The sequence below is a fragment of the Salmo salar genome, chromosome 01 (assembly GCF_965601325.2).
Source record: "Salmo salar chromosome 01, fSalSal1, whole genome shotgun sequence".
In the NCBI taxonomy this organism is placed as follows: Eukaryota; Metazoa; Chordata; class Actinopteri; order Salmoniformes; family Salmonidae; genus Salmo; species Salmo salar.
In genome coordinates this window covers 70,529,293-70,545,593 of record NC_138291.1, presented here as the reverse complement: position 1 = coordinate 70,545,593, position 16,301 = coordinate 70,529,293, and the positions used below count along the sequence as shown (strand labels likewise).

Here is a 16,301-nt window from a genome sequence, read left to right as displayed (position 1 = left end):
GACCAGATTGATCTCAATTTGTCAGTGTCAAAGTAGCCAGTCAGATTTGTGTGTTTGAAAAAGATTCAGCTAATGTCTATCATGTCAATGATGTAGAAACAAAATATGCCTACAAAGAAATGCTAGTTTGTTAACACCACCTGCTTTAAGTCGCAAGCGTAACAGTTACTCAATAAGATTTAATTGCATATTCCTATTCAAATTATTGGCATGCAGTTTGACATTTCAACGGTAAAACGTGAAGAATTATCGAGACAAGGTGTGGGCATACAGGTAGATGTTGCAGTTGGACGTTGCATTTTAAGCACTTAGTCTAGAATTAAGCAAGGCACAAGGGGTTGTGGTATATGGCTAATAGACCACAGCTAAGGGCTGTTCTAAAGGCACAACCCAACGCGGTGTGCCAGTTTATAATAGCAATAAGGCACCTCCGATGTTTGTGGTATAATGCCAATATACCAAGGCTAAGGGGTGTGTCAAGGCACTCCACGCTGCGTCGTACATATGAACAGTCCTTAGCCGTGGTATATTAGCCATATACCACACCTCCTCGGGCCTTATTGCTTAAATATAGAAATGTTACATTTATTCTTCCAATTATGGGCTTGTGGTGCAGTCCACTAAGTGAAAGTAAGAAAGTGTTGTATATTTCAATCAGAGGACGCTGACATCTTTAAAAATATGTTTAATACAGACAAAAGAAGATTACAGTTTTTAAAAAAAATTCTAGCTCATTCATGTCAGTCAATCCTTTTAAGACCGCATAATAGGAAGAAAAAAAGCATTACCAACATAGAACAGTAAAAACAGACTCAAACAGGTAAAATATTAAATAGTTAAGAATTGTAAAAGGAAAGTCACATTCTACTAGTTCTGAGACCTGAGTGGTAATTTGGACCCGAGTGGTATATCGTGAGTTTCATTTTCTGCCATCTTGGAACGATTGAGGGGTTTGTTTTCCTTCTTGCCTGCCTTCTTTTGCTGAAAGGAGAAAACGTTACAATCAAACAAAGCTATAGCTGGGGCTAGGAGCGAGAGATGAAACAGTACATTAACAAAGAAACACTGGGGTAATCTTACCTTGAAGAACGGCACTCTTCCATTCTCGTAGCACATGAGGTTTTCGTCGATGTAAGATGGCTCAGTGACATAGCTGTCGTTGTAGCCGCTCAACTCGTCCTCCAGAGAGTCCTATGGCAACAGATGTCATAACATCTATTCTGTACACTGAACTTCACCCTTTCCAATGTCATTATTGCCTGTTACATGCTGAATAGTCAAGATCAGTCAGCATTCATAGTCAGTGTATACAGTAGAGGTTGACCGATTAATTAGGGCCGATTTCAAGTTTTCATAGCAATCGGTAATCGGCATTTTTGGACAGCGATTATATTGCAATCCACGAGGAGACTGCGTGGCAGGCTGACCACCTGTTACGTGAGTGCAGGCAGCAAGGAGCCATGGTAAGTTGCTAGCTAGCAAACTTTTTTTTTTTTTTAAAGAGGCTTAACATAATCACTAGTTAACTACACATGGTTGATGATATTACCAGTTTAAATAACTTGTCCTGCGTTGCATATAATCAATGTGGTGCCTGAAATTGTGTCACTTCTCTTGCGTTCAGTGAAAGCAAAGTCAGGGTATATGCATCAGTTTGGGGTCGCCTGGCTCGTTGCGAACTGTGTGAAGAACATTTCTTCCTAACAAAGACCATAATTAATTTGCCAGACTTTTACATAACTATGACATAACATTGAAGGTTGTGCAATGTCACAGCAATATTTAGACTTAGGGTTGCCACCCGTTCGATAAAATACGGAACGGTTCCGTATTTCACTGAAAGAATAAACGTTTTGTTTTTGAAATGATAGTTTCGGGATTTTACCATATTAATGACATAAGGCTCGTATTTGTGTGTTTATTATAATTAAGTCTATGATTTGATATAGCAGTCTGACTGAGTGGTGGTAGGCAGCAGCAAGCTTGTAAAGCATTCATTCAAACAGCACTTTCCTGCATTTGCCAGCAGCTCTTCGCCATACTTGAAGCACAGCACTGTTTATGACTTCAAGCCCATCAACTCCCGAGATTAGGCTAGCAATACTATAGTGCCTATAAGAACATCCAATAGTCAAAGGTGTATGAAATACAAATGGTAGAGAGAAATAGTCCTATAATAACTACAACCTAAAACTTCTTAACTGGGAATATTGACGACTCATGTTAAGGAACCACCAGCTTTCATATGTTCTGAGCAAGGAACTTAAAGGTTACCTGTTTTACATGGCACATAGTTTCTTTACATATTGCAATTTAAGTTTATTTATTTGAGACTAAATAGATGTTATTTATGTATTATATTAAGTTAAAATAAAAAAAGTGTTCCTTGTTTATTCAGTATGGTTGCAATTGTCATTATTACAAATATATCTAAAAATAGGCATCGACTTTTTTTGGTACTCTAATAAAAATTGGTATTGGTGTTGAAAATAAAAAAAATAAAAGAATCAGTCAACCTCTAGTACACAGTTCCCTTAATGTAATCATGACACTAATCTGCCCCAAATACTGCCCCAAACAGGTAAAATTGGGATCTAATGTGTACCTGATCGACCTGCTTCTCCTCCTCTACTGTGTCACACTGGAACAGGGCTGCCTGCAGCTCCTCCTGCTGGTGGCGGAAGCTGTCCAGCAGTTCAGCTCTGCTCTTCGACTTGGCCAGGAGACATGGGTACACAAACTCTCTCCTCTGAGGAGTTGTACCTGCCAGAACAAAACAAAAAAGGTCAGTGACTCAGACTATACATGTAGAAGAAAAATAAGCCAATTTAACATTTTAGATGGCATTACATCCCTGTCAGGCTCACCAGTTGGGACATCCTGTTTGAGCTGCTCGCTGAGGAAGCTGTGGACACTGACCACGCCATCGTCCATGTGGGCCTTGAGTTCTATGTGGTGGTTTTCCAGAGTGTTCTGGTCCAGTGACGTCTGCTCCTTCAAGGCCCCCAGACCCTCCTCCACCAGCCCTTGCTGCTGCTTCAGTTGACCACTCACCTCCTGGACCCGCTCCTCACAGCTCTGCTCCACCCTCTGATTCACACCACAGAAACACCGGTCAGTTATGATGAATACCGACATATGAGCTGCTCAGGGATTTCAAAGCTAACCATTTTTGTAAAACTGAACAGACTACTAATATTTTCCAGCACTGAGCAAATTTCAGTTCTGCTGAGCGCAAACTTGAACCTTGTGAAATTTCTGTGCAACTTCCGGCACGTGTTTACTGTGAACAGAGGCTGACCCCACTAATTTACTGTTTCAGTGGCCAAATAGCCTACTGTGACTATTTGATCATAAATGTACAACTACCAGAGTGGCTTTTCCCCCCCCCCTCTTTTTTAAAAAGAAAAATGCATAATGTCAAATTTTAACATGGAAATTGGTTATATCATTCAGCCTACAGTAGCAGCCAATGTCTGGTGTTTAATGTAGGCCTACATTCCATGAGACTTTTCCTTCAGGCAAGGTGGTGACTGAACATTGTTGTGTTTGATACAAGAAACCAAAAAGGCATAATTATTCCCATATCATTATTAAAGAGAATCAGACAAGTTATGCTACTCTGTGCCTATTGGCTACTAAGCTTATTCAGACTCGTCTCAAAATACAACACTGCCCCTTAAGACAAAGAAAAGCTCTTTACCTGGCACGCTTTTCAAAGATGGTCAGAGAGGTGACCAAGAACCCAATGGTCACTGACAGAGCTCTATAGGTCCTCTGTGGAAATGGGAGACACTTCCAGAAGGACAACCACCTCTGCAGCACTCTACCAATCAGGCCTTTATGGTAGAGTGACCAGACAGAAGCCACTCCTCAGTAAAAGGCACACGACAGCCCGCTTGGAATTTGCCAAAAGTCAAACATTCAGACCATAAAAACAAGATTCTCTGGTCTGATGAGCCCAAGATCGAATGCCAAGCTTCATATCTGGAGGAAACCTGGCACTATCTACACAGTGAAGCATGGTGGCAGCATCATCCTGTGGGGATGCGTTTCAGCGGCAGGGTCTGAGACATTAGTCAGAACCGAGGCAAAGATGAACGGAGCAAAGTACAGAGAGATCGTTGATGAAAACCTGCTCCAGAGTTCTCAGGACCTCAGACTGGGGCAAAGGTTCACCTTCCAACAGGACAACGACCCTAGGCACATAGCCAAGAAGGCAGGAGTGGCTTCGGGACAAGTCTCTGAATGTCCTTGAGTGGCCCAGCTTGAGACATTTCAGTTTTTTTTTTTTTTGGCTTTGTCATTATGGAGTATTGTGTGTAGATTGATTTAAATTGTTTTAGTACTCAATTTTAGAATAAGGCTGTTACGTAACAAAATATGGAAAAAGTCAAGGGGTCTGAATACTTTCCGAATGCACTGTATGCATGTATACACACACAGTACAGGTCAAAAGTAGACACCTACTTATTCCAGGGTTTCTTTTTTCCTATATTGTAGAATAGTGAAGACATTAAATCTAAGAAACATACGGAATCATGTAGTAACCAAAAGTATTAAATCAAATAACAGTTACACGAGGTAGTCACCTGGAATGCATTTCAATTAACAGGTGTGCCTTGTTAAGAAATTCCACAAATTAACTTTTAACATCTTAATGTGTTTGAGCCAATCAGTTGTGTTGTGACAAGGTAGAGGTGTTATACAGAAGATAGCCATATTTGGTAAAAGACCAAGTCCATATTATGGGAAGAACAGCTCAAATAAGCAAAGAGAAACGACAGTCCATCATTACTTTAAGACATGATGGTTTTTGCGACTGCATTGACTGCCCTTCAAGCGCTATGATGAAACTGGCTCCCATGAGGACCGCCACAGGAAAGGAAGACCCAGAGTTACCTCTGCTGCAGAGGATCAGTTCATTAGAGTTAACTGCACCTCAGATTGCAGCCCAAATAAATGCTTCAGAGTTGAAGTAACAGACAACATTTCAGAGGAGACGGCATGAATGAGGCCTTCATGGTCAAATTGCTGCAAAGAAACCACTATTAAAAAAGGACACAAATAATAAAGAGACTTGCTTGGGCCAAGAAACACGAACAATGGACATTAGACCGTTGGAAATTTGTCCTTTTGTCTGACGAGTCAATTTTTGGTTCCTACTCTGCGTTTTTGTGAGACGCAGAGTAGGTGAGCAGATGATCTCTGCATGTATGGTTCCCACCGTGAAGCATGGAGGAAGAGGTGTAATGGTGCTTTGCTGGTGACACGGTCAGTGATTTATTTAGAATTCAAGGCACACTTGAGCAGGATAGCTAACAGCATTCTGCAGCGATACGCCATCCCATCTGGTTTGCGCTTAGTGGCACTATCATTTGTTTTTCAACAGGACAATGACCCAACACACCTCCAGGCTGTGTAAGGGCTATTTGACCAAGAAAGAGTGATGAGTGCTGCTTCAGATGACCTGGCCTCCACAAATCAAGCTCAACCCAATTGAGATGATTTTGGATGAGTTGGACTGCAGAGTGAAAGAAAAGCAGCCAACAAGCTCTCAGCATATGTGGGAACTCCTTAAAGACTGTTGGAAAAACATTCCAGGTGGAGCTGGTTGAGAGAATGCCAAGAGTGCGCAAAGCTGTCAAGGCAAAGGGTGGCTACTTTGAAGAATCTAAAATATATTTAGATTTGTTTAACACTTATTACATGATTCCATTAGTTATTTCATAGTTGATGTCTTCACTATTATTCTACAATGTAGAAAATAGTAAAAATAAAGAAAAGCCCTTTTAATGAGTAGGTGTCAACTTTTGAATGGTACTAATAAATAAACATTGGGCTCCAAAATTACTGGCACCCCTGACTGGCAATGCACAAACAATACTTAAAAAAATATAAACAATATAATTATAGAGATAAACTCAAAATACCAACACGTGAGAAATACTGTACTTTATTAATGTTTCAATGGAACCCACCAAAATCATACAATTATTTAATACAAAATACATTTCACCAAAATCAAGGTTTCATAATTATTGGCACTCCTCATTTAGTACTTAGTGCAACCATCTCTGGCAAGGATAACAGCATGGAGTCTTTTCCTGTAATGTTTGACAAGGTTAAGGAACACATTTGGAGGGTTTTGGACCATTCCTCTATGCAGATCCTTTCAAGATTCCTCACATTCTTGGGTTTGCACTTATCAACTGTCCTCTTCAACTCAGCCCACAGGTTTTCGATTGGATTGAGGTCCGGCGACTGAGATGGCCATGGCAGAACATTGATTGTGTTGTAACAGAACCATTTCTGTGTGGATCTTGAGGTATGTTTTGGGTCATTGTCTTGTTGGAAAGTCCACATACGGCCAAGTCCCAGCCTTCTGGCAGAGGCAACCAGATTGTCAGCCAAAATTGGCTGGTACTTGGTGGAATTCATTATGCCAATCAATCTTAACCAGTGCCTCTGGACCTCTGGAATTAAAACAGCCCCAAAACATCACTGACCAACCACCATATTTCACCGTGAGTATGAGGTGCCTCTCCTTGTATGCATCTCTGTTTTGACGCCAAACATGCCGATGCTGTATCTGACCAAAACGTAAAATTTTGGTCTCATCTGACCAGAGCACCTTCTTCCAGTCATAATCGAAATGACGTTTGGCAAACTCCAAGCGCTTGTGTCTGTGTCTTGGGGTCATTAAGGGCTTTCTTCTGGAAACCCTTCCAAAGAGCCTGTGGTTGTGGCGTCTGATGGTGCTTTTTTAAACCTGGTGACCAAGACGCCATCAAGGCCTGCAATTCTTTCACAGTGATTCTGGGGGTTTTGTTGCTTCTCTCACGATCCTCCTCCCTATCCTGGGGGGCAAAATGCATTTGCGTCCACTACCCGTGAGGTTTTCAACTGTTCCATATCTTTTGAATTTTTTTTATAATTGCCCTGACAGTGCTCAGTGGTATATTCAATTGTTTGTGGATCTTCTTGAAGCCATTACCAGATTTATGAAGGTCTACGACCATCTGTCTCTTTTGAACTGCTAGTTCTTTTGTTTTCTTCATGGTGTTGGATGACAAAAGGATATTGCATGTGTGTTACTTCATTTTTATACCCTAGTGAAAAAGGAAGTGATATAATGGCTCAAAATAGTTCCTTAACACTTAGATAAACTTAAGTGGAATTGAATTCCTTGTTTAATTTTGGTAGATGTTATTTACAATAATATTTAAGGGTGCCATTAATTGTGAAACCTTGATTTGGAAGACACTGATTTTTAATTAAATCAATAAATTATTGTTGGGTTCCATTGAAACATTAATAAAGTACAGTATTTTTCAAATGTTGGTATTTTGAGTTTGTCTCTATAATTATATTGTTTATATTTGTTTAAGTATTGTTTGTGCATTGCCAGTCAGGGGTGCCAGTAATTTTGGAGCCCACTGTATGTATAAAATTCAATCTCCTACATTTTCTTAGACAATTAAAAGGCAAGAACTGTTTCCTCACTCCGCTGCTGCCTCCGCCACATTGTTCTCAACACCAATACGCTGGTTAACTTTGCTATTATGTATATAGCAACATAGGGTAAGGCGCCAATTCAACAGCACACTGAAGATTGTCCGCAGTTCTGAAACAGCGACCGCTATCCAACACGGGAGAATGCACGTTACATTTTTTTATTTATTAGTGGTACATAATTATCGTCACATAATATAACCATATACAATTTCAGGTATCACATGTTTTTGAGTGACGACTGTGCCATCCGTGGCCTACGCAATGGTTTTGTCTACCGAAACGGGTGAATCAGACAGCTCGTGCACCATGAAAAAACATTTGCGATTGCTCAACGAAAGAAAACTTGATCGACCAGTCAACTAAATGGGGTCAGCCCTAATGAGGTCTGATAAAACGGTCTGATCATGTTGGTATACAACATGCCATCAGACTGCTGAACACTTGAACTGGACTGCAGACTCTACAAACCTTAGAGCACACATACAGTACATTCATGACACACACATATTACTAATGAATGCTAAATACTGTACAATATAAAACACTCCCACCCCCCCAATACCTGCCTTCCCCAAAACACATGAAAATATTGGACTATAAATTGTGCCTTCCTGTATTATACTAAAACGTTTATTATATTCTAGTAAGCTATTTACTTTGTATTCTTATCTTTTATAATTTCTAACAACTGAAACTTCCAGGCCAAGAAAAATTGTAAAAATGGCAAAAATACATTTTAGTACTCCATTTCATAAAGTACCACCAAGTACCTGTTTGAAGTAAAACTGCACAATATTCTGTCTGAGTGTATAGTTTACCTGTAGCAGGGTCTGAGCAGAGGCAGCGTTCTCTCTCATCAGGGTGAGCTGAGCCTGGGAGTCAGTGCTGTCCTTGGTGGAGACACACCATTGCAGACTCTTCTCACACAGTTGGGTCAGAGAGCTGTGCAGGTGGCTGCAGTAGACGGAGCACTCCTCCACCGTATGCTGGGCCTTCTGGGCAGTCTGCTGGACCTCAGAGATAAGGCTGGCGGTGGTGGACTCTAGACACTCCTTTTGGGTTGCGGTCTGGTTCTCAGCTGCACTGCATCTCCTGGAAGACGGAATCAAATGAATTAGAAGCTATGCACTGGCAAACATCAAGTGAAAAGAGTAATATGCAGATTCAATGGACAAAGTCAACGACATGGTAGGGCTGACTCCAATTAGTCAACCGGTCGATTGTTTGGTCGTTAGGCTGTTGGTCGACCGAGATTGTGTGTTACTGCTTGACTAAAACACACGCCCAACTCCGTGAACTAATCCATTGGAGGCCAAGACTAAAAGCCAATTTATGTTTGATCCGAAAATGTGGTTTGAGGCGCCATATGGAGAGATTAACGCAATTGCGGAGCCTCCAGAGGCATAGAGGCCAAATCAAGCTCTGCATCGCCATGCGCCTCCCAAATGTTGTAACAATGAGGGGGGGGGGGGGGGTCTGTACAGCTCCGCATTGACATGATTGGTTGACGGTAGGTGGGGGCGGTACATCCTGTATAAACACAAACTCACTTCGAGAACAGCTGTGCATTGCGCCGTTAAGCGCAAGAAGTATGAATGCCCTGACATCTGATGAGACCACATCACTGTAAATGGTGCATGGCCAATGCAGAGTCAGATTGAGCACGCACAATAGACTTCTCTCCAGATTGCGCGCTCTACCGCAGATTGGTGCACATTCATAACTTCATTGTTTGCTAGTATATATCAATACCCCATTACATATATCACCAGTAGTATATTTAAGCAATAATTCCCGAGGAGGTGTGGTATATGGCCAATATACCACGGCTAAGAGCTGTTCGTATGCGCAACGCGGAGTGCCTGGACACAGCCCTTAGCCATTGTATATTGGCCATAGATCACGGACACATTATTTGCTGAGTGCACAACCTATGCTACAGTATTGGTTTATTTCATTCCATTTTACGACTTGTCAATTTTGTAGTCTTTTGTTTGGAGCTCTGCAGTCGATGTTGATTAAGGACATGCACGCATAGAAGTAGGCCTATAAGCTACCGTGAAAATGTAGGCACAAAAAAAATGGTTTATTTGGGGATATGATAGTATTTCTGATTGGCTTAACGCACCATCACTAATGACCTGTGGAGCTTCTCAAAGTAATGTTTTCACCTCAAACAGCAAGCAAACGGCAGCTGTTTTGATTTTTTTTTTTTTTTTAACATCCATAGAGAATTACAATAGTTAGACGACTTTCGGTCAACCACAAAAAAAGAATTTCGAGTTGGGACAGCCCTACACCATGGACAGATATATCACGTCACATTAGGCCAATGGCTCAGTTAAGACAACCCAGTTGCACTTACGTTTGCAGGGTCTGCTGAAGGGACTGGACAGGAACCTGCAGGGCGTCGGAGGCACTCATCAGGCCGGCGTAGTTATTCTGGGTCTCCATGGCAAGGAGGTTGAGTTGGTTCTGCAGACACTGGATCACTTGGGTCATGCCCTGTAGGGGAGGTGATGTCAAAAGGTCAGATCAAAAAGCACACTTCTTGACCAAACAGCCTCAATAGTGAAGAGTTATTTTTTGTCAACATCCATATGTTGAACAGGGACTGGACCAATGGAATAAAAGCAGAGTAGACCTTGCAAGAGCAACCCTATTGTGCATCTCAAGGTGTATTACTTTGACATCTTGTTTTTTCAGATCATTGCAGAGTGTGATAAGAGAAGACACTTTATAGACCACTCCAAGTCGATCCCGGACCGTACCGTCTGATGCTCCTTGTCTGCTCTGCTGATCTGTTCCTTCAGGTTGTCGTGCTCAGTCTTTAGGGAGCCGAGACCTGCTGTGGCAGTCTCCCTCAGGGCAGCCAGGTCCTGGGCATGGCCACTGAAGAACGATGTCATCTCCACCTTCATGGACGCCATCTGGGAAAAAGGAAAGCATTCATTAAATTGTCTAACACATGCATAGGCAAAGTATTTAGAGTATATTCAATGCATTATTTCAGCCAGCTTCCCTTACCTTAGCTGCCAGGGCATGGTGGCTCCCCAGTGTCTTCTTCAGGCTGTCATTCATGGCCATGATGGCGCTGAAACCAGGCAACATCTGGGCCACCAGGACCTCCTCAAGCTCCAGCTTATGCTCCTCCTGTTAAAACAGGATCATATTTATCAAGAAATATCTCACATCTCTTTATACAGATGTGTACAAAAATGGAAGAGACAGCAGAAAAGAGAGAAAAAAACCAAACAAAAAAAACCAGACATGGCTTAATTTCTACCCTTACCAAAACCTGGTGCAGTGTGTTTTTGGCCTCCACACACAGAGTCTCCTGCTCCATCAACTTAGCCTGACACTTGGTCATGCCATCAGTAAACAGGTTATTGATGCCGCAGAAGGACGCGGCTACAGTAGCCATGGCACCTTTGAACGCTTTGTCGTTGACTGTAAGAAGACCCTCTGAGGGAGCAAAAGACACTCCATCAGACATTAATTCCTATGATGCGCTCATATCACTCTTGTAAACTACCGGTCCATTTCAAGCTGCTCACCAACTGAGGTTTTGTAGGAGTCCAGCATGCTCTGGTGCTTGTTGCGCTGGTCTTCCACAGAGTTCTGCATCTGGCTGAACATAGCATCCATGTGGTCGGTAAAACTAATCTGGATTTCAGAGTTGTGCTCCTCAACTTTCTTCTTCCTCTCTAGCTTAGCATGCAGGTCAGATACGTCTTTGGTGCTCACATCAACAGTTGTCAGCAACTGGAAGAAAAAAAAAAGGTTAATCATAAAAACAGAGTCATTTTTATATACAGTACATTCTCAAATGACATTTTAGTCATTTAGACTAAACTGTTAACCAGAGCGAATTACAGCAGTTACGGCCATTTTCATACTGGCCGTAACTTCGTCACTCTAACCTTGTCTGCAGCGGTGTACAGTTTCTCCTCAGTGGTGGCCAGCTCAGACACTATAAACGCCTCCTCAGTGAGCTTCTGCTTGGTCTCCTGCAGGTCCTTGTGAGTCTCCTCCAGCTTATGGTTCTTCTCCTCCAGATCATTGATGCACTGGTCCAGCTTATCCTTGCTATCCTCAAACAGCTCAAAGACCTGGGAAGGAGGGACGGTTACAATATTTTTGGATTAGTCGTGTGGAGCCGGTAGCCATTGTTCAGCCCATCCAAAAACAGGAAATAAAATGACATTTTTAAATCTGCTTACTCTCTTCAGCTCCTCCTCCACTAATGCAATCTTCTCAGTGTATTCTGTTATATGCTCCTCTTGGGAAGATATCACGCCTGCCATGCTCCTGTGGGGTGACAAATTAAAAACTCCTATACTTTCTCCTTTTGAAGTGATTACATTCCAATACAGATTTTAGTAAAAATGTTTGGTTCATGAACACAATGTGTGTGTTGTACAATGGGCAATTACTCATAGTCCTCAGACGACAAATACACTCCATTCTTGTCACGAGTGGCAGCCAAATCCCGTTTTAGACGCTCAATTTCCTCTGTGTATTCCTGATAAAATACAATATTTTAGTCCAGACATTTTACCAAATAAGATATTCTTAAAAACATACATAAAGTAAACAGAATTCTCAATTTAGAGTTTCAGTTCTTATATTTACCTTGATAAGAATTCTCTTTGTCAACTTCTGGTTCACCTCAGGCTTGTTCATGATGTTCTTGGCCCTGTTGGCATATTCCAGTGTGCTCAGAGTTTCCTGGGGATTTCATGAAATGAAAAGTTAGAGTATTGAGGTATTGATAAAAACTAGGCATCAATCTAGACACACGTGCCAAGAGACAATAAGACAGCCAGACAGACCTCCAGGTTGATAGAGGCTGGGGAAACGGTGGCGATGATGGAGGTCTTGGTGCGGCCTCCGAGTGAGTCCTGGAGGATACGGGTGAGTTTGGACTCCCTGTAGGGCACGTGGGGCCTCTTCTCCACCAGTGCAGTGATCACCCTGCCCAGTGTCAGCAGAGACTGGTTGATGTTGCCAGCCTCGCGTGCCCGCTTGTCCACAGCCCCCGATCGGCCGATGTTCTCACTGCCAGCAAGGTCCACCTACAAGGTGAGGTCACGTTAGCGAGAATTCCTGATCAGCATCACAAGCAGGTGCACATACAGGACAAATGTGTGATTTTCTTTGTCAGTCACTGGTAGAGGATACATGACAATGATATTTGTAGGTAATACCAGTTAACCGTACCAAATTCAGTTTTCCAATCTTGACCAGTTCCTCTCCTTCAATGGTGATCTCCTTCATATGAATCGTGACAGAGAACACAGAGTGAGAGCGGCTGAAAAAAAAAAAAAGGGGCAGATCAATATTAAACTATTCAAACACTATAACGCCTTGCTATGAGAAGTTTAGCTGGTTAGACATGCAGGTTTACCTGGAGTAGGCATTCATAAGAGTGGAGGCAGTTTTTCTCTTGGCAGATCCACGCTCCAGAATCTGGTAAACCTCATTTTTGTTGTGTACCGTGATTTCCTCCAGGCCCTTGATGATGACACCCCTCTGATGGACAGAAAGTACATTTAAACCTCATAACTAGCTTAAGAACATCACCCCATTGGTGGAATAGCAGGTTGTCTATGGAAACAGCAGTGACGTGTTGACACTTGTGGAATTCAACTAATTAGGAAGGTACATAAATGTGAGTGAGTACTACCTTATTACGTGGATCATCAAACAATTGAAGGCGTTCAGTGACATCGGGACAAGGACTCAGCAGGTCAAACAGCTCTTCATTGTAAATCTCCAGCAAGGAAACCTTGACAGAAAACTCTGTCCCATTCTCAGACAGCTTCTCAAATATCTGATGAAGTGTCCGGGGAATGATACCAGCAAGAGGGTCCTGAAAGAGTAGATTCAAATCACACATTAGTACACATACAGAGGACAATAACAAAAACAGTCAACTGACAGAATTATGTTTTACCTCTTCCCATGTAAATTCTTCATTTGGAGATCTTTCTCCTTCCATTGTGAAGGTCTTTCCTGTTCCAGTTTGGCCATATCTACATGACAAAAACCATTTAATCAAAAATCTTTTATAAAAACAGACAGACAAGTCTTCAGTGGCCAATGTCAGCTTCTTTTTTTGGCGGGGGGGGGGGGGCACTCAGTGAGGCAGCCACAGTGTTTGGTCCCTGCTCATGTTTTTGTTAATTTGTGGATTGCGCTGTACTCTGCCACTAAATGTTGTCTATTGCTTGCTAGTGATGGGAATATATATAATTTAGAATAAGGCTGTAACATAACAAAATGTGTGGAGTCGAGGTGTCTGTATACTTTCCGAATGCACTGCAACTGCCTTAATGTTGCTGGACTCTGCGAAGAGCCTTAAAAAAATATAAACATATTGCTCCCCATATGTCTGCTACAGAGGGACAAGAGCCATGAGAAAACAAGTTTAGATGAGTCATGGGAAAAAAAGTATAATTAGTTAACTATATCGCACTGTTTGGACACTGACGAAATGTTATTCTTACACTAGTTCTCAGTACTTTTATTTCCATGACTCATCAAAACTTGTTTTCTCATGGCTCTTGTCCCTCTGCAGACATATGGTGAGCAATATGTTTATTAAAGTATACAGAGACCTCAACTCCCCACATTTTGTTACGTTACAGCCATATTCTAAAATGGATTCAATATTATTTTTTCCTCAATCTACAAACAATACCCCAGAATGACAAAGCAAAATCCGGTTTAGACATTTTTGCAAATGTATTAAAAATAAAACTGAAAAACCTTATTTACATACAGTTGAAGTGGGAAGTTTACATACACTTAGGTTGGAGTCATTAAAACTCGATTTTCAACCACTGCACAAATTTCTCGTTAACAAACTATAGTTTTGGCAAGTCGGTTAGGACATCTACTTTGTGCATGACACAAGTCCTTTTTCCAACAACTGTTTAAAGTAAGATTATTTCACTGTATCACAATTCCAATGGGTCAGAAGTTATACAGTAAATTGACTGTGCTTTAAACAGCGTGGAATATTCCATAAAATTATGTCATGGCTTTAGAAGCTTCTGTTAGGCAAATCGACATCATTTGAGTCAATTGGAGAGGTACCTGTGGATGTATTTCAAGGCCTACCATGAAACTCAGTGCCTCTGCTTGACATCAGAGGGGGGGGGGGGGGGGGGAATCAAAAGAAATCCACCAAGACCTCAGAAGAAATGTTGTAGAACTCCACAAGTCTGGTTCATCCTTGGGAGCAATTTCCAAACGCCCGAAGGTACCACGTTCATCTGTACAAACAATAGTACGCAAGTAGAAACACCATGGGACCATGCAGCCGTCATAGCACTCAGGAAGGAGACATGTTCTGTCTCCTAGAGATGAACGGAAAAGTGCAAATCAATCCCAGAAGAACAGCAAAGGACTTTGTGAAGATGCTGGAGGAAACAGGTACAAAAGTATCTATATCCAGAGTAAAATGAGTCCTATATCGACATAACCTGAAAGGCCACTCAGCAAGGAAGAAGCTACTGCTCCAAAACCACCATAAAAACCGCCAGACTACGGTTTGCAACTGCACATGGGGACGAAGATCGTAGTTCTTGGAGAAATGTCGTCTGGTCTGATGAAACAAGAATAGAACTGTTTGGCCATAATGACCATCGTTATGTTTGGAGGGAAAAGGGGGACGCTTGCAAGCCGAAGAACACCATCCCAACTGTGAAGCGCGGGGGTGGCAGCATCATGTTGTGGGGGTGCTTTGCTGCAGGAGGGAACTGGTGCACGTCACAAAATAGATGGCATCATGAGGGAGGAAATTTATGTGGATATATTGAAGCAACATCGCAAGAAGTCAGTCAGGAAGTGAAAGCTTGGTCGCAAATGGGTCTTCCAAATGGACAATGACCCCAAGCATTCTTCCAAAGTTGTGGCAAAATGGCTTACAGACAACAAAGTCAAGGTATTGGAGTGGCCATCATAAAGCCCTAACCTCAATCCTATAGAAAATGTGTGGGCAGAACTGAAAAACCATGTGCGAGCAAGGAGGCCTACAAACCTGACTCAGTTACACCAGCTCTGTCAGGAGGAATGTGCCAAAATTCCCAACTTATTGTGGGAAGCTTGTGGAAGACTACCCGACACGTTTGACCCAAGTTAAACAATTTAAAGGCAATGCAACCAAATACTAATTGAGTATGTAAACTTCTGACCCACTGGGAATGTGGTGAAATAAATAAAAGCTTAAATAAATCTCTACTATTATTGTGACATTTCACATTCTTAAAATAAAGTGGTGATCCTAACTGACCTGAGTCAGGGAATTTTTACTAGGATTAAATGTCAGGAATTGTGAAAAACTGAGTTTAATGGTATTCGGCTAAGGTGTATGTAAACTTCTGACTTCAACTAAGTATTCAGACCCTGTTTCCAATGATCATCCTTGAGATGTTTTTACAACTTGGGAGTCCACCTGTGGTAAATTCAATTGGACATGATTTGTAAAGGCACACACCTGTCTATATAAAGGTCCCACAGTTGACAGTGCATGTCAGAGCAAAAACCAAGCCATGAGGTCGAAGGAATTGTCCGTAGAGCTCAGAGACAGGATTGTGTCAAGGCACAGATCTGGGGAAGGGTTCCATGTAGCCATGGCTCTGTAGTACTGTCTTGTTCCGAGCCAATTGTAATTTGTGGCACCTGACCACACGACTGGACAGTAGTCCAGGTGCGACAAAACTAGGGCCTGTAGGACCTGCCTTGATAGTGTTGAGGCAGAGCAGCGCTTTACA

At 42.0% G+C, this 16,301-nt stretch overlaps 1 protein-coding gene across 1 annotated transcript in view; it reads right to left on the bottom strand.

The window, feature by feature from the left end:
- Positions 1-668: 668 nt before the first annotated feature.
- Positions 669-16,301, bottom strand: part of LOC106607864 (kinesin-like protein KIF11) — an 18,936-nt gene continuing 3,303 nt past the window's right edge. Inside the window, exons 5-23 of the mRNA XM_014205315.3 lie at positions 13,478-13,556; positions 13,208-13,393; positions 12,929-13,053; positions 12,742-12,832; positions 12,354-12,596; positions 12,154-12,249; positions 11,955-12,043; positions 11,742-11,829; positions 11,442-11,630; positions 11,076-11,283; positions 10,811-10,983; positions 10,546-10,671; positions 10,290-10,448; positions 9,884-10,023; positions 8,337-8,610; positions 2,868-3,090; positions 2,606-2,763; positions 1,081-1,191; positions 669-981 (exon numbers count right to left, since the gene is read on the bottom strand). Of these exons, the coding sequence (XP_014060790.2) occupies positions 868-981; positions 1,081-1,191; positions 2,606-2,763; positions 2,868-3,090; positions 8,337-8,610; positions 9,884-10,023; positions 10,290-10,448; positions 10,546-10,671; positions 10,811-10,983; positions 11,076-11,283; positions 11,442-11,630; positions 11,742-11,829; positions 11,955-12,043; positions 12,154-12,249; positions 12,354-12,596; positions 12,742-12,832; positions 12,929-13,053; positions 13,208-13,393; positions 13,478-13,556 (2,872 nt within the window). The 3' untranslated portion in view covers positions 669-867. The remainder of the gene's footprint in view (positions 982-1,080; positions 1,192-2,605; positions 2,764-2,867; positions 3,091-8,336; positions 8,611-9,883; positions 10,024-10,289; positions 10,449-10,545; positions 10,672-10,810; positions 10,984-11,075; positions 11,284-11,441; positions 11,631-11,741; positions 11,830-11,954; positions 12,044-12,153; positions 12,250-12,353; positions 12,597-12,741; positions 12,833-12,928; positions 13,054-13,207; positions 13,394-13,477; positions 13,557-16,301) is intronic.